The sequence below is a fragment of the Trichechus manatus genome, unplaced genomic scaffold, assembly GCF_000243295.1.
Source record: "Trichechus manatus latirostris isolate Lorelei unplaced genomic scaffold, TriManLat1.0 scaffold00086, whole genome shotgun sequence".
Taxonomy (NCBI): Eukaryota; Metazoa; Chordata; class Mammalia; order Sirenia; family Trichechidae; genus Trichechus; species Trichechus manatus.
This window is the reverse complement of record NW_004444022.1, coordinates 8,304,209-8,328,292: the sequence shown is the minus strand read 5'-3', so window position 1 is coordinate 8,328,292 and position 24,084 is coordinate 8,304,209. Positions and strand designations below refer to the sequence as shown.

Sequence of the window (24,084 nt, the reverse complement as noted above, 5' to 3'; positions counted from 1 at the left end):
CCTGCTTGGCCGCCTGCGCCCGGGGAGGCTGCCAGTGCGCGACGGGACCAGCAGCATGAGCAGCGGCTACAGCAGCCTGGAGGAGGACGCCGAGGACTTCTTCTTCACCGCCAGGACCTCGTTCTTCAGGAGAGCGCCCCAGGGCAAGCCCCGCGGCGGTCAGCAAGTGAGTGGTGCGCGCGGAGTGACCCGTGCCCCATCGCTTCCGGGGGTCCCGCTATCCCGGTTCCCCGACTCCACGTGGCTCCGTGGGGTCGCGCGAAGGATACTTGCCGGCTAGGAGGAGGCTTCCGAGAAGTGGCTGCTGCCTCCTTGGATCCCGGGGATGTGCCTTGAGGTTGTGCATGTGGGCGTTGGGGTGCTCCCAGTGGGCACCCTGGGCGAGTAAAGGAGGAGGAAGAACGCGGAGGCTGAGGCGCCCGCTCTTGCCTTCCGCGCCAGATGGCCTCTGCGGCTTCGCCTGGGGGTTGCCCGAGGCCGCCGCCCTCCCAGTGGAGCCAGTGGGGTGAGCCGGCTGCGGGGGAGCAGTTCCGAGAGCGGTTATGCGTCCCCGGGCCACTCCTGGCGTTTCCTCGGCGTCCGGGGAACGCCCTTCGTACCCCAGTGGATAACCGGTTGGTCGGCGTACCAGCCCCTACAGTCGGTCTTCTCAGTGACCAATGGCCCTCTGAGTGCCGGGGGGGGACGGGGACGGGGGCGGGGGAACCAGGTAACAGCTGGGGGTGGTCGCGGTGACCTGGCCGCTCCCACCTTCCTGGTCCAGGCGCTTTGAGGGAAGCCGAGGGAAGCGCGGGGCCTGACGACAGTAGACGCACAATAAATGTAGGTTGCGGGAGTCATGGTTGTGGGTTCCCTGTGAAGTCAAGTTTATAGGTGCCTAGAATGTTTTGCAAACAAGTTCTGGTGCTAGGTAAGTATTAGCTCTCGAGCTGAGCTTTAGGCCGGTTTCTTCCTTTTTTGGAGGAAGCATGCCGTGGGAAGCATGACTTGGGAAAAGATGGGAAGGGAACTTGGGTCAGTTTCGCCGACCGTGACAGTGTTTTTCAGGAAGGTGTTCCCAAAACCGGGCACTTCGGCAGAACTTGCAAGTCTGGCGCTTGAACCCGCGCCCTCCAGGCCCTGGGAGCCGCACCAGGGACCCCTGCCAACCGAGCCGTGCTCACATCAGATTAGAGAAGTCTGTAATGGAACAAATTTGTTCCCCTTAAAAAATAGCAGGCGCGCACCAAACATTTCTAACAGACTTGGTCCCGGAGACTAGAAGCAAGAAAAATCGTTCACCGGCCTGGATCATGAGTTTTAGGGGGTGGGGAGGTAGTAATCTGTCAGGGTTTCCTTGCCAGACCGTTTATATTTATTTAACCACTTTCTGAGGTCAGATTTCTTTTTAAGATTCGGGAAATTGTAGTCTTTTCAACCTCTTAAATTCCAAACTGGAAGGAGGAGGAGAGGGAACGGTGAAGGGCAAGAGTGAAGTCAAGTGCCCTTATTCAGTAACAGCAGTTAATCCAAAGTGAAGTTCTGGTGTAGTAGTTTTTCCGTCTTTATTTTTTCTGAGGCTTAAGGCTGCACTATTTATTAGTCATTTTGAATGATCTCCTCTTTTCCGTGGAGTGTATTCTAATGGCGTGAGATCTCTGTGAAGTTTGGAAGCCAGAAACCAACCCTGGCCACCCTAACTAACAGGTTATAGAAGAATTGCATTTTTGGTAGTTTTTTCACTTTTTTTTCCCCCTTGGTCTATTCATTCCTCCCTCTTATTTCTTTCCTTTCTCTGCTCTGTATTTTCTCCTTCCTTTTATGTTGCTGCTACCATTTGACATACAGTTGTCAGAAATGATTATAATAGTTTTGAAGTTTATTCCAGAGGTGGAAAGTAATCTCCAGAAACTTGCCGGTTCTTGGATTCTCCTGGTGCTACTTCACAGGGCCAGAGTATCCAGATTGGAATCGCAAGAGATCCTTCAGTGCTTTAAGATAAAAACATAGATTTTTTTCTAAGTATATACACTTCCAGTGTTTCTATGTTACACTCATTCATTTATGTAATATTCATATAGCGTATGTATTATGCTCATTCACATAATATTGTTCATGTAGCCTTTAGAACTAGTCTACATTACTGATTGTTTTCAAATGTACTGAAAATCAGGATAGTAAGACCTAGTTCTTTGCTTGAAGAGAGAACTACATGTATTCTGAAGCTTTGTTGCCCGTTTATGTCCCCTTTTAACAGAACACATACAAGGTGCCTAGATACAGAACTTATTTGACAGATGAAGAAAGTATTCTAAACTTTGAGTCTTAGATGGGAATTTTGGTTTATTTAAAGAAGCAACTAAGAGAGTCTTTTAAATTCCTGATAAGATTTTTGAGTTAAGGAAGTAAAACACCATAAATAAAAAGCAAGGCACTCTTTTTATTTTATTGTCGTACTTTAAGCGAAAGTTTACAATTCAAGTTAGTCTCTCATACAAAAATTTATACATTGTTATGTGACCCTAATTGCTCTCCCTATGCTTTGACAGCACATTCCTCCTTTCCACCCCTGATTTCCTGTGTCCATTCAACCAACTCCTAACCCTCTCTGCCTTCTTGTCTCACCTCTGGACAGGAGCACCCCATTTAGTCTCATGTATCTGCTTGAGCTAAGAAAGAGGCACACTCTTCACGAGTATCATTTTATGTCCCATAGTCCAGTCTAATCTTTGTCTGAAGAGTTCGCCTCGGGAATGGTTTTAGTGCTGGCTTGGCAGAGAGTCCGGGGGCCATGCTTTCTGGGGTTCCTCCTGTCTCAGACCAGTAAGTCTGGTCTTTTTACTAGAATTCGTATTCTGCACCCCACTTTTCTCCTGCTCTGTCAGGGACCCTGCGTTGTGTTCCCTGTTGGGCGGTCATTGGTGGTAGCTGGGCACAGTCTAGTTCTTCCGGTCTCAGGTGGTTCAGTCTCTGTTAATGTGGCCCTTTCTGTCTCTTGGGCTAATGCTGCAAGGCGCTCTTAACGTAGAACATTTTTTCACGTAAGGTTAGGTAAATCTTCATTTTATGATGCTGCCGATTATAAGAAAAAGATAAGCAAGCCTGACATATAATCTTTTCTCTAGAGAGATGGAGAGAGTTGTTGCCATAGGAGCTCTTATTGATAATACTGATTTTTTTGGTGCTGTACCACCTGGTAGAAAAGCTAGGAAAATGTAGTTTTTAGAACTCTTGAAAATATCCGGAGAAAGCAAGATGTTTCTGGTCAACGCAGGATGGGGAGAAAGGGTGGGGGCACGAGAAATTTCTTCTCTTGCCAGGCAAAGGAGCATATCCCAACTTCTGTCTGCCAACTTCTTTCCGTCTCTAACAATAAAAAAAAGTAAAGAAAATGTTGTCTTTTTCTTTCTTATTTTGGTACCCTGTTCTCTTAAAAAAAAAAAAGAAAACAGTTAAAAACCGTTATATGGATGTCAAGTGAATGAACATATGGTCTTTTTGTAGCTGTTTGAATGCCATGTTTGTCACTGTATCCTCAGGCCCTGGACCAGTACCTGAAACACAGTTGTAGCTCAGTGAATACTAGTGAATGAATTAATACTTTCCTAGTTTGATAATAATTGGCTCTTTGTTGTTCAAAAATCTTATGATTCTTCAAAGAATCCTCTGAAGCACTAACCTAATGAAAGGTGAAGCACTGTTAAGTGACCCCTGGAAAGGGTCACACTTGGGGTGAGGGCTGAAGCTCAGGTCTTCTGACACAGATTCTACTCTTCTTTTTGTTGCTTTCTTAGCTATAAAAATAATCTTAAAATTCTATTTTCCTTTTGCAAATGTGGACATGTATAATTTAGGAATTTCTTAACATTTCAACCTGCTATCCTACCTATAAGGTCCTGGGGGGCACATACGGTTTGTTCTCTACTGTTAACCAAAATGTTGATGGTTTGAACTTACCCAGCAGCACTGCAGAAGACAGGTCTGGAGATCTGCTCTGAAAGGTCACAACTTTGAAAACCCTATGGAGGAATTCTACTCTGCACACATGGGGTTGCCATGAGTTGGAATTGACTCAACGGCAACGGAGTTTTTTTTTCATCCTGCATATATTTTCATAAAAGTGTTTGTAATTTCTACTTGTGGATTCACCATTTCAGAGGATCTACCTGGTTATTGTTTCAAGCAGACCACAGATAATAGACAGTTCTGTAATGCATAATTTGCATTTTCTGATTTTCCAATAAAATCAAACTATCTGTAAATACCGGACACATTTAAGACACATAGAATGGCCTAGAATCATTTATATAATCTACTGTAGCACGTCTTGCTTCATAGCTTTTTCTTCCTGAGCCTTTGGTAGTTAACGGGAGTAAGGAAATGAGACACTGATTTTGATTTAAAGTATAATAGTTGAGAAGTCTTGAAAAGCTTAAAATTGTCTTCTAAACCATACACAGGTTTTAAAATTTTTTACTGAGGGGTTGTTTAGTAAGGCAAGCCTGTGAGATGCCCTATACCAGGCCTCAAGTGTCACCCTTGGTGTTTTCTTCTTCTCATAGTTTAAATATTTTTGTGGCTGTTTATTTGGTTCTGTGTCTTATTGTTAGAATCAGCAGCAATGAGTCGCATTATTTTTTTCAGTATTTCCGTTAGAAGTTTTAGAGGTAGATTACTGGGGGCAAAGACACTTTGGCTGTTACTTATACCAACTTCTAGTCTTTGTATTACTGGGTATAAACATATCCATTAGTCATTTTGCCTGGTCCAAGGTGGTTTTAGTTGCTTTAGGGTCACTATGAGTTGGAAGGGACTTGATGGCATCGGATTTGTTTGTTTTTTAAGGTGATTTGCACATTTCATCTCCTTTTTTGATATAGTCCCTTCTTACACAGTATTAGTCCTTTGGAATTTTGTGTGTGTTTGCTTAGGACCCACAAAGGCATATTCCATTAACTGAATTTCCAAAAGTAGTCACTGATCTTATATACTCTCATATGTGAATAATGCGCTCTTTGCCCCATTCCTCCTTCTGGCTAACTCGCAAGATTTGGAATTATTTGGAAAGCAGTGACTCAAAACATTTATGAAAAGAAGGGCTAAAAATATCCAGTAATGTGGTTATTCTTTTTAGACTTCCTTTGGCAGTCAGTGCATGTCATACTGTAAACGTTCTTTTTCTGAGAGAAAAACTGAGGCTGACCAAATGCTTTTTAGCGTGGCCTCATTACCAGCTCTTAGCCCTGAGCATCAGCCTTTGATTCCCTCTCACCTCCCAGCATAAGTAGCTATCTTTTGATAAAGGCCCTAGTTTGCATATAGGGTTTACTCCTAATTTGGCCCAAGGCCATTAGCTAGTCAGTCCTTCAGAAAGGATACTGAAAAGATAGAACAGGATATATAATTAACAAACAAACCAAACCTGGGGCCGTAGAGTCAGTATGACTCATGGTGACCCACGTGTTGCAGAGCAGAACTGCTTCATAGGGTTTTCTTGGTTATAACCTTATGGAAGCAGATTGCCAGGCTTTTCTTCCTTGGTGCTGCTGTGGGTTTGAACTGCCAACCTGTAGGTTAGTAGTTTAGTGCAAACAGTTTGCACCACCCAGGGACCTTGGATACTTGGATATATGATGTTGTTAATTAAACCATTGGAAGTTTCCTTTAAATATGATAAAGGAGCAAACTAAAGGATCCGTTAGAGAAATGTTTTAATTTGTCGGTTTGGTAAGCTTTAAAAAAAATATTACTAACAAGGCTGGAGACTTTGTTTTGTTCACCGCTCTATCCCCAGAGCCTAGAACAGAGCCAGGCACACTGTTGTTGTTGTCAGTTGCCCTCAAGTCATTCCAACTCTTGTTAATTTTTGACTCAAAGACCCCGTGTGACAGTAGAACTGCCCCATAGGGTTTTATAGGCTGTAGTCTTTACTGGTGCAGACCGCCAGGTCTTTTTCTTGTAGAGCCAGTGGGGTAGGTTCGAACCTCCAACCTTTCAGTTAGTGGCTGAGCACTTCACCTTTGCACCACCGGGGCTGCATGGATATATGATAGATAATGTGCAGAGGAGCTGATCGTATATGAAATATATATCTTGGCTTACTTAGCCTGTTTATGTCCTTGTCTTATTGCAAAGCTATATACATTGCCTAGTGGGAAGTTTTTATTCTTCACATGGCTGAGCAAGCATTACCTGTATTACAAGGCCCAGCATATTGTTCACCCTCTGATGCAACGACCTTTAAATAGTACAACGTAGCTATGACTCTAGTCGTATTAGCCCTCTCAGTCCTTTTCAGGATCCAAGTGATTTTCCATTGCAGCACCTCGACCTGGAATTGCTTCCCTCTAATCTTCTTCACGTGTTAACTTAAGTCTCACCTTTTCAGAGACGTCTTCCAGAACCTCCAGTCTAAAGTAGGCAGTCACTCCCCTCTTGAAGTCTTCTGTTCTTTCTCTTCATAACAATAATTATAACTTGTAATTGTATTTTGTTTAATGCCTGTCTCTCCCAGGAGACATGAGGACAGAGACCATGTTTGTTTGATTCACTGCTGTTCACCCAGCACATAAAGTAAGTGTGCCTGGGGCACTCAGTAAGTATTTGTTGAATGAATGAAAGCCTGCCCATTTTGGATGGATGTCCCAGTACCTTGTGCTGTTAGTTTTCTGTTATGTGCAAGTATACACGTTTTTTCCCCCTTATCCTGACCAAACCTTAAGCCTTCACAATATCTTACACTTAGAAGACATTTAAAAATGGATGCTATCGATGATATGTTATGACTAGTTAAGTATAACTCACTTTATATACTATATTTTCCCCACATTTTAAGAAAGCCTATCATTCATTCATTCTGTCAACAATTTATTGAGTGCCTACCACCCAGAAGTGCCTTGGAAGACAGGCCAAGTGATCTGCTTCTGAAAGAGTTTCTTGAAAACACTATAGAGCAGTTCTGCTCTGCACACATGGGGCTGCCATGAGTCAGAATGACTGGAGGGCAGCTAACAACAGTGTGCCTGGCACTGTTCTAGGCTCTGGGGATAGAGCAGTAAACAAAACAAAGTCTCCAGCCTTGTTAGTAATATTTTTTTTAAAAGCTTACCAAATGGACAAATTAAAATATTTCTCTAATGGATCCTTTAAAGAGCTTGCTCCTTTAGCATATTTAAAGGAAACTTCTAATTGTTTACAATTTTTCAGGAACACACCTATTGTGTACAGTGTGGTAAAGCTATATATATCCATTTAGATTGACAAGTGTTTCCCTGTAAAGTCATATTTACCCACTGACATTTGTCATAAAATTCTAGTCAATTGTGTTCCAACAGAAACATAAATATTTTCAAGGATAGAAAATGCACTAGATAGCTTTTCCGCCCGCTCCTCCCTCCCCCCCCGAACGCTGCTCCAGCTGCTCCGCGCTCGTTCAGGGCTCCGGGCTCCCGCTAAGCTAGCACCGCTGTCGTCTCCCCTCAGCCGCCATCATGATTATCTACCGGGACCTCATCAGCTATGATGAGATGTTCTCAGACATTTACAAGATCCGGGAGATCACGGACGGGCTGTGCCTGGAGGTGGAGGGGAAATTGGTCAGTAGGACAGAGGGTAACATTGATGACTCGCTCATTGGTGGCAATGCCTCAGCTGAAGGCCCCGATGGTGAAGGAACCGAGAGCACAGTAATCACTGGTGTTGATATTGTCATCAACCATCACTTGAAGGAAACCAGCTTCACAGAAGAAGCCTACAAGAAGTACATCAAAGATTACATGAAATCAATCAAAGGCAAACTTGAAGAACAGAGACCCGAAAGAGTAAAACCTTTTATGACAGGGGCTGCAGAACAAATCAAGCACATCCTTGCTAATTTCAAAAACTACCAGTTCTTTATTGGTGAAAACATGAATCCAGATGGCATGGTTGCTCTGCTGGACTGCCGTGAGGATGGTGTGACCCCATATATGATTTTCTTTAAGGATGGTTTAGAAATGGAGAAATGTTAACAGATTTGCTAATTATTTGGATCTATCATCTGTCATCGTAACTGGCTGCTGCTCTTCATCCACGCAACACCAGGACTTAGACAAATGGGACTGATGTCATCTTGAGCTCTTTATTTATTATGACCTTGATTTACTTGGAGCGGAGGCATTTTTTTTTTTTCCCTAAAGGAAAAAAAAAACATGTAGGTTGTCTAAAAATAAAATGCATTTAAACTCACTTAAAAAAAAAATGCACTAGATAGAATTAGGAGCCCTGGTGGCACAGTGGTTAAGAGCTCGGCTGCTAACCAAACAGTTGGCCGTTCGAATCCACCAGCCACTCCTTGGAAACCCAATGGGGCAGTTCTACTCTGTCCTGTAGGGTCGCTGTGAGTCAGAATCAACTCGACGGCAGCAGGTTAGACAGAATTGATAACTCTAACCAGAGTTAACCAAACTCCTCTGAAAGGTTAATTTTGCAAGTTTCTCTTAATAGTTTAGTTCTGGTTTGGGCTATTAGTGGCTGGTCAGATGGCTTTTTTTTTTTTACTTGTTAATTTTTTTTTTTTTTGAAGTGGAGAGGACCAGATAGGCACTAGGAAGAAAGAGCCCATGAAAAACTATTAAAATGTGAAATACATGTAAAAAATGTTATAGCTGGTGCTGAGATAGAAGTAACCATCCTTCTAGAGCTCTGCTGTCCAGTACAGTAGGCACTGGCCACATGTGGCTACTGAGCACTTGAAACGTGGCTAATTGGAATTGAGATGTGCTGCAAGTGTGAAGCACACATTTTTGGGCACAGTACGAAGGAAAAAAAGAACGTAAAATATCTCTTAATAGTTTATATCACATGTTGAAATGACAATATTTTGTAATTTGGGGTAAATAAAATTACTTTCACCTGTTTATTTTTGGTTTTTATAAATAATTTATTTCATTGTTGAAAATATACAGTCCAGAACATAAACCAGTTCAGCAATTTCTACATGTACAATTCAGTGACATTGATTACATTCTTCAAGTTGAACAACTATTCTCACCCAACTTTTTCTGAATGTTTCCTCCCCATCATAAATTCACTGCCTCCTAATCTTCCTATCTTATCTTTCAAGTTGCTGTGGTCAGTTTGATCCCATATAGATAGTTCTTTAAAAGAGCATAATTCTCTCACCTGTTTATTTTTAATGTGGGTATTGGAAAATTGAAAATTACGTATGTGGCTCACATTATATTCCTACTGGATAGTGCTAAAGCAGAATGGGTAGCCCTTGCCAGAGGTTTGGATCTTCATTGTCTAGATGGCTGCAGACTGCCTATGGGGTACAAGCCAGAGGTGCCGAGGAGACTGTCTTTTCTAAGGGGAAGTTGCCCCTTACCTCTGTAGTTTCTTCTCAGCCTATCTTGGGTCACAGATACAAACATTTTAGGGTTGTGAAACTTTTGTGTGGGGAACTTTCGTCTTTGTTTCACATCTGAGCTGATAGGATAAAAGCTGTCCTAATGGCCTTCTAACTCCATCTCCTGCCTTTAGTTTACAGAGAGACTAGTGCTCATTATTTCACAGAATATTAAAACAGCAAGCTTAATATGCATTTTATGGACTACACAATTCAGTCAGCTAAGAATAATTTACTAATTATATATTGCAGCACTTTTAGTGCTTCCAGATGCTAAACAAAGTGAGATAATCAGAGGAAGAAAAAAAGGATAAGTGTGGGAATTAATTGGAGACCAGAAGAATAGATTTAGAAGATCTTGGATTTAAAAGAGTATTAGAATGTAATCAGCAGAGTGTTTGTGTGAAATTAATGCAGTTTGTGCAACGTGTGTGTGCGTGTCTGTTGGTATTGGTGAAGGTAGTTTTCTAAATTAATTTCCCAAATATTTATTGAATACTTACAATGTGCTAAAACCTCCTAGGTGCTAGGGATTCGGTAGTGAAGAAGATAGAGATGAAGCCTGCTCTCATGGAGCTTAGGTGGTGGTTTGTATAGGTCATCTCTCATCCGTGGTAAAGACAAGGATCTTGGTTCAAAAGTTGCTCCATCTTTTTTTGTTTTGTATATTCTAAAAATGATTTCTCATAAGCATGTCATTTTTACTGAAAGATTTTAAGCTTTGGGTTTTATTGACAGCCAAAGCAGCATGGGAGCACTGTTGGTGTAGTGGTTAAGAGCTCTGCTGATAACCAAAAGGTCAGCAGTTCAAATCCACTAGCCTCTCCTTGGAAACTGCGGGGCAGTTCTACTCTGTCCTGTAGGATCGCTATGAGTCAGAATTGACTCAACGGCAACAGGTTTTTTTTTTTTTAAAGCAGTATGTGCTTTAATTTTTTAAAATAACAACAGTGCTATAAAAAATGACATGAGAAAGTTAGGGGAAAAAATCCTTTAATTCTTAGAGCCCCTGGGTGGTGCAAATGGCTGATAACTGAAAGGTTGCAGGTTCAGGTCCACCCAGGGGCATCTCAAAAGAAAGGCCTGGCGATCGACTTCTGAAAAAATCAGCCATGGAACACATATGGAGCACAGTTCTACTGTGACACACATGGGGTCACCATGAGGTGGAATCGACTTGACTGCAACTGATAATATAATTACCATGTTGCTGAATTGTTTTCTAGTCTTTTTCATTTATGTTTTGTATACATATAATCGTACTGTGCTCACAAATTTGAATTCTGCTCTTTAAACCTTGAATTATGGGATATTGACTGTACCTCTCGTTTTGATGTCTACATTGTATTTTATTGAGTAGGCATACCATTATTCCCCAATATTGGAAACTTTGGATTTTTCTAATTTTTGCTATTATAAATAGCACTATAGTGAACATTTGAGCATGAGACTGTTTCCATTATGAATTCAGTTTTTTAGGATAGAAGTACAAAAATGAAATTTTACTGAGTATGAGGGTGTAACCATTTTTATGGCTCTAGTAACATACTGCCACATTTTGGTGACATTTTAAATTAGTTGCGTTGTACTCTGATCATTGTTGGATGTAATCATTAAAATAGAGAAAAAACAAAATGAAACAAAACCCACTTCATTGTTGTTTAAGTTCCATTTGTTTAGCTAACTTCATGTTTTTCTGTACTTCTGTGTGGCTCTTCCTCTTTGTGTGACCCTTGCTCATGGTCTTTGACCATTTGTCTATTAGGTAATGCTCTTGAGAGCACTACCCCTCTTGAGCCCTAAGCATATTTAGTGAAGGGATGGTTCCCTTTTTTTGCGGTCAGCTGAACATCAGGTTATTTTTTGACTTACTGTTTGTACTAAAAGGATATTACATATTCTGGTATTTTGAAATATTTTAGAATGTGTTTCAGGCTGACATCACTGAAACTCAGAGCAAAATACTTTACTTGTTACTCCTCTAATTACAACATAGGAAAGGCATTGCTAAGAAAGCATCACCATCCTGTGAATACACTGTGGGATAAATTGGGTGGAGAGTTGAATGATGTGTCTTTTACTAACCATATGAAAAAGGGGTGACTGGAAGTTCCTGTTTTCTCTTTGAATTTTCATGAGTTTAGGTCTAGTTTTCTAATCACACCTATAGAATTCAGAGGAATCTTATCTTAAAAATAGACTAGGTCATAAAAAAAGGATGTTACGGCAAACTACAAGAAAACCTCACCCACCAAAGAGTATCTTTATACTGTTTACTTATCAACTTACTGTCTTGTTGAAAAATTACAGTTAGAATGGAATTGGCATCACTGTCTACTTTAAGGAGACCCTGGTGGTTCAGTGGTTAGGAGCTACAGTTAAGAGCTACGGCTGCTGACCAGAAGGTCTGCAGTTCAGATCCCCCAGGTGCTCCTTGGAAACCATATGGGGCAATTCTCCTCTGTCCTGTAGGGTCACTATGAGTCAGAATTGACTCGGCGGCAATCTTTTTTTTTTTTTTTTTTTGTATCTACTGTAAACTTTGTTGGCACCTCTGTTGAAAATTGTTGCTTAATCTTACACTCTGATTAACTTCTAGCTTGTCAGCTGATTTATTTTTTCTTCTTCTAGAATGTTTTTATCAAGTGAATCTTTAAAAAGATGTGGAGAGTTATTTCTGATTTTATAATAGATTTTGTATGATTGCTCCCTGGTCCCCATATTTTTAGACAACCCAAACAAGTTTACAGTGAAAACTTCCCACAAATACTTGCTTCAAGAAATATTTTTTGATATTTTGCTAGCTAGTCATGAAATTTATGTGTATATGTTACAGTTCTCAACAAAATAAACAAAAAATCATGAAAATAGAAAACAACATAGCTAAATATATGGGAAGAAAAGTGCCAGTAATAAAATTAAGTTCACTACTCCATGTTTTACAGTTAACAGAGCATTCCAAGGGAATTAAAATTCAGTTAATTTTATTGGATTTTAATTTCAGTGGAACTTTGAGATAAAAAATTAAACTAACAGAAGTTTTGTAGATTTAGGCCTAGCAGATCCAGGTTTAATGGCATGGTAGAGAGGAGGTGGATTAAGGGGTGCTTTTCTACTCTGTCCTGTAGGGTCACTATGAGTCAAAATCGACTCGATGACAGTGGGTTTGGTTTTTTTTTTTTTTTTTGGTTGCAGTGAGTGATTTCCCAGCTATGGGAAAAAGTCAATATTATGTAGATGGTTTAAGAAGCAATAATATTAATACTGTCCATTTAAGGCCTGTTTCTGTTTGTTTAAACAGGCTCATGGATTGCTTTTTCTTGCCAGTTTTCCTGTAGAAGGAAGTACTGCCTTTTTGAATCCTCCGAAGTTTGAAAATTGCTTTCTTGCTTTTCCTAATGACCAGCTGTGGTCACGTGGTACAGTCCGTTAGGCTGAATGTGGTCCTGCTGCTGTGCTGAGGCGGGGGCTTGATCCTGGGCTGTCTGTTAGCCTCTGCTAGATGAAGCTTGTTCTACAAACTGTGCCCAAAGCATAATCATTCTTGCCATTTGGTGGAGAGGATTTGAGCAGGTAGGTGATGCATGGGAAGGAGGGGGTACCTTTCAAAATGACAAACCTAACACCAGTATCAGCAAATGAACTTCAAGTCCATTCCTACTGGAGGTACATCGCCCTGTTCTGTTAGTTTTAAAATATTACAGTGGATCAGAATATTTTGAGCTGAGGGCTAAAAGCTCTCTTAATATTGAAGAAAAAAGGAAACAGGATTTTGTCATGAGCTAAAAAGGTATGTGTTTTTAATTCATTGATTGGTTGTGAGCAGCTTTGTAAGGTACTCTGTGTTTAAATTAAATTTAAAGCCTCAGTTTCCTCATTCGTAAAGCAGCAGGATGCCTGGCTTGTAATAAACAAAAACAAAAACAAAAAAACACCCAAACCCGATTCCGACATATAGGGACCCTAAAGTACAGAGTAGAACTGCCTCATAGGGTTTCCAAGGAGTGGCTGGTGGAATCTAACTGCCTACCTTTTGGTTAGCAGCCATAGCTCTTAAGCACTGGGCCACCAGGGCTCCTGGCTTGTAATAAGCAGTGATAAATGTTAGCAGTTGCTATCTTTAAAAGATCCCACTACATATGATCATGAACCTCTTTTCATTGGAGGGTCCTAGGCTGTATGGAGAACTGACAGTGGTTGAGAGATTTGAAGTGAACTAATAAATATTCCAGAGTCCCTGGGTGGTGCAAATGGTTAAGTGCTTTGCAGCTAATGGAAGGGTTGGAGGTTCAGGTCCACCCAGAGGAACCTCAGAAGAAAGGCCTGGCAGTCTACTTCTGAAAAAGTAAACCATTGAAAAACCCTATGGAGCACAGTTCTATTCTGACACACATGGGGTTGCCATGAGTTGGGATCGAATTAAGGCAACTGGTTTGGTTTTGGTAATAAATAATCCAGCCAAAGAGTGAAAGATGGCAGAAAATTAGATGTGCCTCTTTGAAGGCATTATGGACCAAAATGAATTGGGAGTCTCACTGTAATTGATCAGAAAGGATCTTCAGTCATTCCTGGAGGCTTCATTTTTTTTTTTTTTTTAAATCACATTTTTTTTAGCCATATCACTGTGGCTCCTTTGTTCTGTTAAAGGAGCAAAGTTTCCTCCTGACCAAGCCTGAGGCCACCTATCAGGACCAAGTCTTAGCTTCTTTTTCCTTCAAAGAGCTCCATCTCTGTGGTCAAGCGTATGAAGCTGTGATTCTTTTGCCCAAGAATTTATGTTTAACACATTGTACCATATTTTAAAGACTTATTATTTTTTTACTTCCTATTCACTCCCTCTCTTATCTACCTCTGACTTCAGGAATCTGGCTGCAGAGTTTTGCTTTGGGCTGCCCACTGGACCCTGTGACAAATTCTGCTTCTTCCCTGGGGGCTTTCCTTTTTCCCTCAGGCACTCCAAAGCCCCACATGCTCCTTGTGTAGGAACTTAGTCACTGCATTATTTCTGGTTTTCAAAAGATCTAATCTAATCACATGAGATACTCTATGTGACCTGTATAATGTGCTACAAAGAGAGAGCCTGCTGCTGTCATTAGGGTCCAGTTCCATGCGGGTGTCCCTCACTTTCTTGTCTCCCACCTGCAGAGTATCTGTCTCAGTATAAGGGATTTCAGGGCGCTGGACACATTCACAGTTTGGAAACAAGCCGAACTGATGATTGGAATGCAGGCGTTAAAGACACTTAGTGAGTCATGTGATTCATTTGGCCAGCTATTCAGAGTTAAAAACTGGTATGAGTTTTGGAATGTGGTGGGAAACCTCTTCCTGTGGGTGGGATGAGCCTCCTGGGTTTTGATATTTCCTCTCCACCCCCAGTATCCCCTTCCCTTGGTTGTATATTTCTTACAGTAAATTGTATGTCTGAAACTAAACTCTGAAATAGTATGGCTTTGCTGTTTGTATTAATTCTGAATGCCATTGTGAGTATTTTTAACCACCTTTAATAAAAATTTTAATTTGAGCTGTAGTTCTAATGTTGTAGTCCCTGTGTGGTGCAAATGGTTAACAATTTCGGCTGCTAACTGAAAGGTTAGAGGTTTGAGTTCACCCAGAAGTGCCTTGGAAGAAAGACCTGGTGATCTGTTTCTGAAAAATCAGCCATTGAAAACCCTGTGGAGTATAGTTCTGCTCTGACACACATGGGGTCACTGTGAGTCAGGGTCAACTCAGTGGCAGGTAGTATTACTAATGTATTCTTATGTAAATTATATTACCATTTAACTAGTTAACTCATATAAAAGACTGGGAACAGTGTCTAGCATATAGGTAAATGTCAATATAGGTTATTTATTATTTTTAGTATTTGTGGGAGCTTTTACTAAGATAATGTAGTTCAATAGAAAGGTCTGGAGACCTAGAATCAAGACGCTTGTGTCTTAGTTTTTGATCTGTTACTTACCAAGCTTTAGGAGCTTGGGCAGTTTCTTTAACCTCCTTGAATATCAGCTTCTTTATCTTTAAAACAGATAGTATAGGGGGTTAAGTGAGAATATTTGTGGAAATTATTCCTAGATTAGAAATTGCTTCATGATTGCAAGTATGACACCATCACAGGTGTGTTTAGAGATTACTATAAAAATATTTTCTTTCACTTTAAGTATATATCTCATCTCTTGTAAATTGATTATAAATTCCCAGTCCAATATAGTACTGGAGGTGACAGTTGATAAATAGTTGTCAAAAAATAAATTTTTTCCCCATCTCTTTCACACATGCCTGTTTATATTTTTATCTGCAAAGTGGTGAATTGTGTTTGGGGACCTGAACAACTAATATCTAAGCAGCAAGTTTAAATTACTTTCTGAATTGACTGTGGTGTTTATGAAGCACTCTGAGGTTTTAGAGAAGGAAGTTGGGTGAAGGCAGTGAAACAAGTTTCTTTTGGTTTCAATTCATTTCGTGTAAAACTGTGTCCTCTAATGCAGGTGTATTTAAGTATTTCCTTTCCAGCGAGAATGAAGACTTGAGTAGGGACCTTGGCTGTACAGAGGGCACTGGTCTGTCAAATGATTCATGAGTGTGATGAGTAACTTGATTCATTGAGACATTGTCTTTCCAGAGACGGATTCTTTTTCATCTGAACAATTTATTTAGAATTTTCTCCCTACCTGTTTCTAACTTTATATACTTCAGGGGATATTTCAGCAAGAACCTATAGAGGAAAGTAGTTTTTTTTTAATTGAAATTTTAAACATTTGAGGGATTATTTATTCAGGGAAATAGTTAATATAACTCTAAAGGAATAGACTTTCAAGGAATGGTTCCTTTTAACCTGAAGGATCTAGAGTTCCTTGCAAAGTTTTAATTATACACATTTTTTTTTTCAGAGCCATGATAATCATATTCTTTTTCTAATAATCCTTCCTCTTTTCATTAAACACATCCTAGTATCTCTGGAATTTGGTAGTGTATTTTGGATTTGAAAAGACAGCTGATTTAACTAGCTGCTCACATTTTGTGTTCATTTTAATTTTAAATATTGGCAGTATGAAAATGAGTATTGTGTCAAAATGGTTTATGTAAACTAAAATGTTGTGTTAGCATTCTGTGGCAAGTATAGTATCAGGTTGCCAAATCCTAAGTGTTATAGTTATTAAATATTATTTGAAGTATCTGAATTTACACATTGGCAGTCAATTTATTTAGGCACTTATTGATTTTAACAACTTTAGTGATGAAAAGAGAAAATGTGGGCTGAACTGTTAAAGTAATGGATTCTATCAGATGCCTAATTTATGTCAGCAAAAAAGATATCAAACGAAAACCAAACCTGTTGCCATCAAGTCGATTGTGACTTGTAGTGATCCTATAGAAAGAGTAGAATTGCCCCAAAGGGTTTCCAAGGTTGTTATTTTTACGGAAGCAGATTGCCACATCTTTCTCCCACAGAGCAGCTGGTGGGTTCAAACTGCTGACTTTTCAGTTAGCAGCTGAGCACTTAACCATTGCACCACTAGGGCTCCTTAGCCAAAAAAAAAAAAAAAAAAAAAAAAGGGAGAGAGATATAATAAGCTGCTTGGAAATACTGACTTGTCTTTGCAGCTCTCAGGATATGTATCCGATCGTTTATGTCTCTACCTCAGGAGTAAGTTCTAGCCAGTGACTGTTCGTTCAGTTGTTGAGGTAGAATGAAAGCAGTGACAGTGGGGATAAAGTGGAGGACGGGCCAGATGGGAGATATTTGTGAACTGAGAAGATTTAGTAACATTGAATGTGGATGTAGGGGGTGGTGAGAGAAGGAGGAGCAGGGGCGAATGGTGGGCTTCTGGCTTGGGTGATTGAGAAGGTGGTGTTGTCATTCATCAAGGGAGGGAATATAGAAGAAAGATCAGATTTGGAAGGGAGGATGAGTTAAAATTATGTATGGTACCCTCCAGGCAGTCAGTAAATGTTGAATGAATGAATCTATCATGTGGTATCAAAGTTTTCTGGGCTTGTCCAAAAGGTAGAGAGGGTAGACCTGGCCTGGATAGCTTTGGGATTGTTGAAATCATGGGTTGGATATAGCCATCTGGAGTGTATGTGTAAAGCAAGGAGTCTTCAGACAGAAGTATGCGGGAGCACCAGCATTTAGAGGGTAGGCAAAGAAGGGGCTATCCATGGAGGGAGCCAAGGAGGTGTAGCGAGACAGGTAGGAGGAAAACCAGGAGAGCCGGTGGCCTGGGAGTCGAGCTTGGGGTTAGCCTCAAGAACAGAGGCGTGCTGAGACGAGAACTGGGGTTGAGCCATTAGGAAGTCTCTGGAGACCTTGGGGAGGGCCTCTTCGATGAACTGGAGAGGGGCAAAGCTGCACTGCAGTGGGTGGAGGAGTGAATAATTGGGGAGGAAATGGGGAGGGTGAATGTATGCTGCTCTTCCATGAAGCTTGGCTGGGAATGAAAGGATAGAGGTTGTGGGGTGGTTGTTGTTATAGTTTTTTCTTTCCCCATGAGAGAGATTTGAGTGAGGAGGAGAGGATTATGGAAGGAAATGCCCGTCTTCAGAGTGGAAGAGATGGTATTTGGACCATCAGTGGAAGAGGGCTGCTGAGACGGAAGAGGGCACATGGTAGAGAACAGAAGAGCAGTGAAATCTGGAAATATGCACGTGATACAAGAAGGGAAGAATTAGGAGTTTGAGTTGACGGGCAGCTGGATATTGAGGGAGGAGGGGGATATATATATGTGTTGAGGTTTGTGGAGAGAAACCCACAAAGGCACAGAGGTGAAGAGGGAGTCCTGGTGTATCTGGAGAACCAGTTGGAGCGAAGGGTGTTGTGTTGTGGCTGGAGCAAAGGTGGGAAACGAGACTGGAAAGGGAGGGTTGAGGCAGGCTCTGAAGTGCCTTGCTTGCCAGTCTGAGGACTTTGGATTTTATTTTGTGGGTGAGGAGGAGCCATTTAGGGAGAAGTAATATGGTTAGATCTGTGATTTTGAAACCAACAGCAGTTTATGGCATAGTTTGCAGTAACCTGGGTGAAGGTAATTAGGGCTAGAAATAAGGTCATTGCAGTGGGAGAGATGAAGATTCCAGAAGGTGACTGGGCAGATTGGCACATGATTGACTAGGTTGGGGTAGGAGGAGGGAAAAGAGGTGGAAGAGACTGGAGTAAAAGGCAGGGAATTGGCTGAGATGGTGGTGATGCCATTGTGGAGAGAACAGAGAACACAGGAGGAAGAGAAGCAGCTTTAGTGAGATGGTGGAACAGTTGAGTGTTAGGCACATTTACAGAACATTCGTGTAGAATCCAGTTGGCAACCAGAATTTGAGGTCTGAAGCTCAGGACAGAGGTCGAGGCTAGAGATAAAGATTTGGAAGCATGAGATCATCATCCTTGAATTGGAAATGGTTAAGATTAATGTGAGAGAAATAAATCTTGATGTGAACATGGACTGTAAGAGCAAACTTTGCAGACCATTTGAGTGTAATTTTTAACTTTCTTAGAAAAGCCTTTGGTGACCAAAAATATAGACATACCCCCCCCTGAGTAGCTCAAAACTAACATGAGAAGAATAAGGTAGGAAATAAATTCAAGACATTTCAACAGAAATGTTGTTATCTTAATTTGGCTCTGTTAGTTTTTTCCTATCAGGTCAAAATCCTTTTTGTTTATGCTGTTTGATAGGATACTTCAGAAGGCTGAATACGGATTAGCTGATTGCGCTTTGTGAAAGTCTTTGAAAATGAAACCTTGTCTTGATTGTAGTAGCATTGTAATATACTCCCCAGGCTTTGGACCAACAGATACCTAGTAGTTAACTATTCTAATGCAATGTCTAGAGATGGATTTAAAAAAACCAAAAAACCTAAGTGGTTTTATATCTTTTGGGGAAATAGGCTGATTACAATTTATATTTAGCTAAATACTAATTTGAAGAACCTTTCTATGGATCTGCCATAAAGTCTATGTTTTTTTCTGCTTTCCTTCCTAACATGTATAAGCAAGTAGTACTGCTGTTCTGTGGAAATGTTAATTAAACAGAGGAAAATTCCTCAAATCCTGTGGAATTCTCAGCAGTGTTGTGGGCGTTCTAGAATTCGTGTAGGGATATGAGTGATGTGGTTTGTTCTCCCCAACTGCATGCTACTCTGTTGAACTATCTGTACTACTTGCTTTTATTTAATGAGGCAGGAGCGAGATTACCATTCCTGCTCTTATGGTATCAGCGCTACAACCAACATATATTGTGAGTGCCTGCTTTGCACCCAGTGCTGTGCTTGGTGCTAGGAATTCAAAAAGGAATAAGCCAGTATCCCTGCCCTCAGGAGCATGCAGTCTAGTGGAAAGATGGAGCCATAAACAGACCCTGATAGACACACATGGAAGAATGGTGAAGAGGCACACTGTTGATAACAGCGATGGCGCACGTTTATGGCATACTTACAGTGCCTTTTACAAAACTTCATTGACTCATCCTCACAATAACCCTGTGAAGTGGGCACGATTCTTCAGATGAGGCACAGAGAGATTAATTAGTAGCTGGTAAATAGAGGAACCAATGAGCCCTGGTTGCCCAGTGGTTAAGCACTTGGCTGCTAACTGAAAGATCAGTGGTTCAAAACTACCAGCTGCTCCTCGGGAGAAAGATGTGGCATTCTGCTTCTGTAAAGATTACAGCCTTGGAAACCTATGGGGCAGTTCTACGCTGTCCTGCAGGGTCACTATGAGTCGACGGCAACAGGAAATAGAGGAACCAGGGTTAGAAGGTGGGCAGTCTGGGACTAGAACCCACACTTTAAGAGTGATGAAGATGTATACCAATGTACATTGTAGCACTGTTCACAGTAGCCAAAAGGTGGAAACAGCCTAAATGTCCATCAGCAGATAAGTGGGTAAACAAAAATGTGTTGTGTACATACGATGGAGTATTACTCAGCCATGAAGAGAAATGAAGTCCTGATAACGTGGATGAACCTTGAAAACACTCTGAGTGAAATAAGTCAGTCACAAAAGGACAAATATTGTATGATCCTACTATGAAATATCTAGAATAGGCAAGTGTATAGAGACCAAAGTTTGTTAGTGGTTACCAGGGAGGGAGGAAGGGAGAGCAAAAGGGAGGACTGATTGCTTAGGGGACACTGAACTTCTTTTAAGGGTGATGGAAAAATTTGGAAACGGATAAAGGTGATTGTTGAACAACATGATAAATGTAATTAATGTCACTGAATTGTACATGTAAAAAATGTTAAAATGACAAATGGCATTGTTACATATATATTTACCACAGTTAAAAATGTGATGAAGAGTAGGGGAAGCAACAGTCTAATTAGGATGACTTTGCCCACATTAGCAAAGGTGAGGGGATGAGAACTTAATGCTATGAGTGTGAACTTGAGCTGGGGGCCAGGAGGCCATGGGAGAGGAAATCTTATGGTTAAGGTTAAATTAAGGCTGGGTTGACTACTCTGAAGTTGAGTGGTAGAAGGTGAGAATAGAGAGGGGGATGGAAATATGCAGGTGTCTCTTTTTATATCAAGGGTTACCATGAACTTCTTAAGTATATATTTATGGTTTGTGTGTATTATGCATTTACATGGAGGTTCAGAAGAAGCCTAGGAGACTTTCTGAGTTTACAGCATTGTTATTCCGATACTGATCACATTCATTGTGAGTTAAAAAATACACAAGTATAACATGGGTAGAAATTATAATGAGAGTCACTCACAACTCTGAAGAATTCGGGAATTTTTGCAAGGCTTTTTGTAATTTAAAAAGCCATCTGTAATTAGTAGGCCTTGGAAACTTCTTCCATTAGTGGTTAAGTGAAAGCATTTTAGAGCCTGGTTATATATCACTGCATGATTGTTTTCCTCTCAGATCAGAAAGGAAATTAAAAGGTTCTGGCAGGGTTCCAAAAATTAAAATAAGTCTTACACACCCTAACTGGCATGCTGGAATTGCTCAAATGTTTGCGATAAGTATTATTGAGCATAGATCATCAACAAAGCTTTGTACTATTTATAATTGGGTTGTTACAAAACAATCTTGCTTCTTCCTTATGAGGAGCCCTCTTGGCTTATTGAGGAGACCAACATAATATAATGCAACTTGAGAACAGTAACAAAAGCTGTATAAATGTACAGGAAGAGACTACTTGTTGTGTGATGCCGTCGAGTCAGTTCCGACTCATAGCGACACAGTAGAACTGCCTCATAGGGTTTCCAGAGAGCGGCTGGTGGATTTGAACTGCCAGCCTTTTGGTTAGCAGCCAGGCTGTTAACCACTGCGCCACCAGGGGTCCATAAAGCAACTCCGAAGAGGTTAAAATAGTAGATCCATAATAATGTTGTTAGGTACCGTCATTGTGAGATGTAGTCTCGCCATCCTTGCTTCTAAGGAGCGTTCTGGCTGTACTTCTTCCAAGACAGATTTGTTCATTCTTCTGGCAGTCCATGGTATATTCAGTGTTCTTTGCCAGCACCATAACTCAAAGGTTTCAGTTCTTCTTCGGTCTTCCTTATTCATTGTCCAGCTTTCACATGCATATAAGGCAGTTGAAAATATCATGGCTTGGGTCAGGTGCACTTTAATCTTCAAGATGACATCTTTGCTTTTCAACACTTTAAAGAGGTCTTTTGCAGAATATTTGCTGGATTCAATACGTTGTTTGATTTCTTGACTGCTGCTTCCATGGGTGTTGGTTGTGGATCCAAGTAAAATGAAATCCTTGACAACTTCAATCTTTTCTCCACTTATGATGATGTTGCTTATTGGTCCAATCGTAAGGATTTTTGTTTTCTTTATGTTGAGGTATAATCTATACTAAAGGCTGTAGTCTTTGATCTTCATCAGTGAGTGCTTCACATCCTCTTCACTTTCAGCAACGTTGTCATTTGCATATTGCAGGTTGTTAGTGTCTCCCTCCAATCCTGATGCCCTGTTATTCTTCATATAGTCCAGGTTCTCGGATTATCTGCCCAGCATACAGTCTGAATAAGTGTGGTGAAAGGATACAACTCTGATACACACCTTTCCTGACTTTAAACCATGGAGTGTCCCTTTGTTCTGTTCGAATGACTGCCTCTTGGTCTATGTACAGGTTCCTCATGAGCACAGTTAGGTGTTCTGGAATTCCCATTCTTCACAGTGTTATCCGTAATTTGTTATGATCCACATAGTTGAATGCCTTTACATAGTCAATAAAACACAGGTTAACATCTTTCTGGTATTCTCTGCTTTCAGCCGGATCTGTCTGATGTCAACAATGATATCCCTGGTTCCACGTCCTCTTCTGAATCTGGCTTGAATTTCTGGCAGTTCCCTGTCTGTGTACTGCTGCAACCGTTTTTGAATTATCTTCAGTATAATTTTACTTGGCATGTGATATTAATGATATCATTTGATAATTTGCACATTCCATTGGATCACCTTTCTTTCGAATGGGTCACAAATATGGATCTCCTCTAGTAGATTGGCCAGATAGCTGTCTTCCAAGTTTCTTGGCATAGACGAGTGAGCGCTTCCAGCGTTGCATGTGTTTGTTGAAACATCTCTGTTGGTATTCTGTCAGTTTCTGGAAATTTGTATTTTGCCAATGTCTTCAGTGCAGCTTGGACTTCTTCCTTCAATATCATTGGTTCTTGATCGTATGCTACCTCCTAAAATGATTGAATGTCGACCAATTCTTTTTAGTACAGTGACTTTGTGTATTCCTTCCATCTTTTTTTTTTTTTTAAATTGTGCTTTAGGTGAACGTTTACAGAGCAAATTAGTTTTTTATTAAGCAATTAATATACATACTGTTTTGTGACATTGGTTACTAACCCCGTGACACATCAACACTCTCTGCTTCTCGTCCTTGGGTTCCCCATTTCCATTTGTCGAGTTTTCCTGTCCCCTCCCTCCATCTCGTCCTTACCCCTGGGCTGGTGTGCCCATTTCAACTCGTATACATAGTTGAACTACATGTGTTACTGTTTGTTTTATAGGCCTGTCTAATCTTTGGCTATGGAGCTCTGGTGGCGCAGTGGTTAAGATCTCCGCTGCTAACCAAAATGTTGGCAGTTTGAATCCACCAGCCGTTCCTTGGAAACTCTATGGGGCAGTTCTACTCCGTCCTATAAGGTCGCTATGAGTCGGAACCACAAAACAACAACAATAACAATAATCTTTAGCTGAAGGGTAGACCTCAGGAATGACTTTAGTACTGAGTACAAAGGGTGTCCATGGCCATATTCTCAGAGTTTCTTCAGTCTCTGTCAGAGTAGTAAGTCTTCCTTTTGTTGTTGTTAATTTGAATTTTGATGTACATTTTTCTCCATCTCTGTTTGGGACCCTCTGATGTGATCCCTGTCAGAGCAGTTGGTGGTGGTAGCTGGGCACCATCTAGTTTTGCTGGACTCAGTCTGGTAGAGGCTGTGGTAATTGTGGTCGATTAGTCCTTTGGACTAATCTTTCACTGTGTCTTTGGTTTTCTTCATTCTCCTTTGCTCCAGACAGGGTGGGACAAGTGGAGTATCTTAGATGGCCGCTCACAAGCTTTTAAGATCCTAGACGCTTTTAAGATCCTAGATCCTAGGATGTTCCTTTTTTGTGTTTTTATTTTTAATCTGATTATTTATTTATTTATTTATTTATATTGTACTTCAGGTGAAGGCATACAGAACAGATAGTTTCTCATGAAACACTAGTACACATGTTGTTTTATGACATTGGTTAACCAACCCCACAACAT

At 40.8% G+C, this 24,084-nt stretch overlaps 1 protein-coding gene and 1 pseudogene across 1 annotated transcript in view; both read left to right on the top strand.

Moving 5' to 3' along the window:
• Positions 1–6: 6 nt before the first annotated feature.
• The window catches only part of RASSF3 (Ras association domain family member 3), a 78,881-nt gene continuing 54,803 nt past the window's right edge, over positions 7–24,084 (top strand). Inside the window, exon 1 of the mRNA XM_004381549.2 lies at positions 7–166. Coding sequence (XP_004381606.1) covers positions 56–166 — 111 coding nt within the window. The 5' untranslated portion in view covers positions 7–55. The remainder of the gene's footprint in view (positions 167–24,084) is intronic.
• On the top strand, positions 7,391–8,167 carry LOC101345644 (translationally-controlled tumor protein pseudogene; annotated as a pseudogene).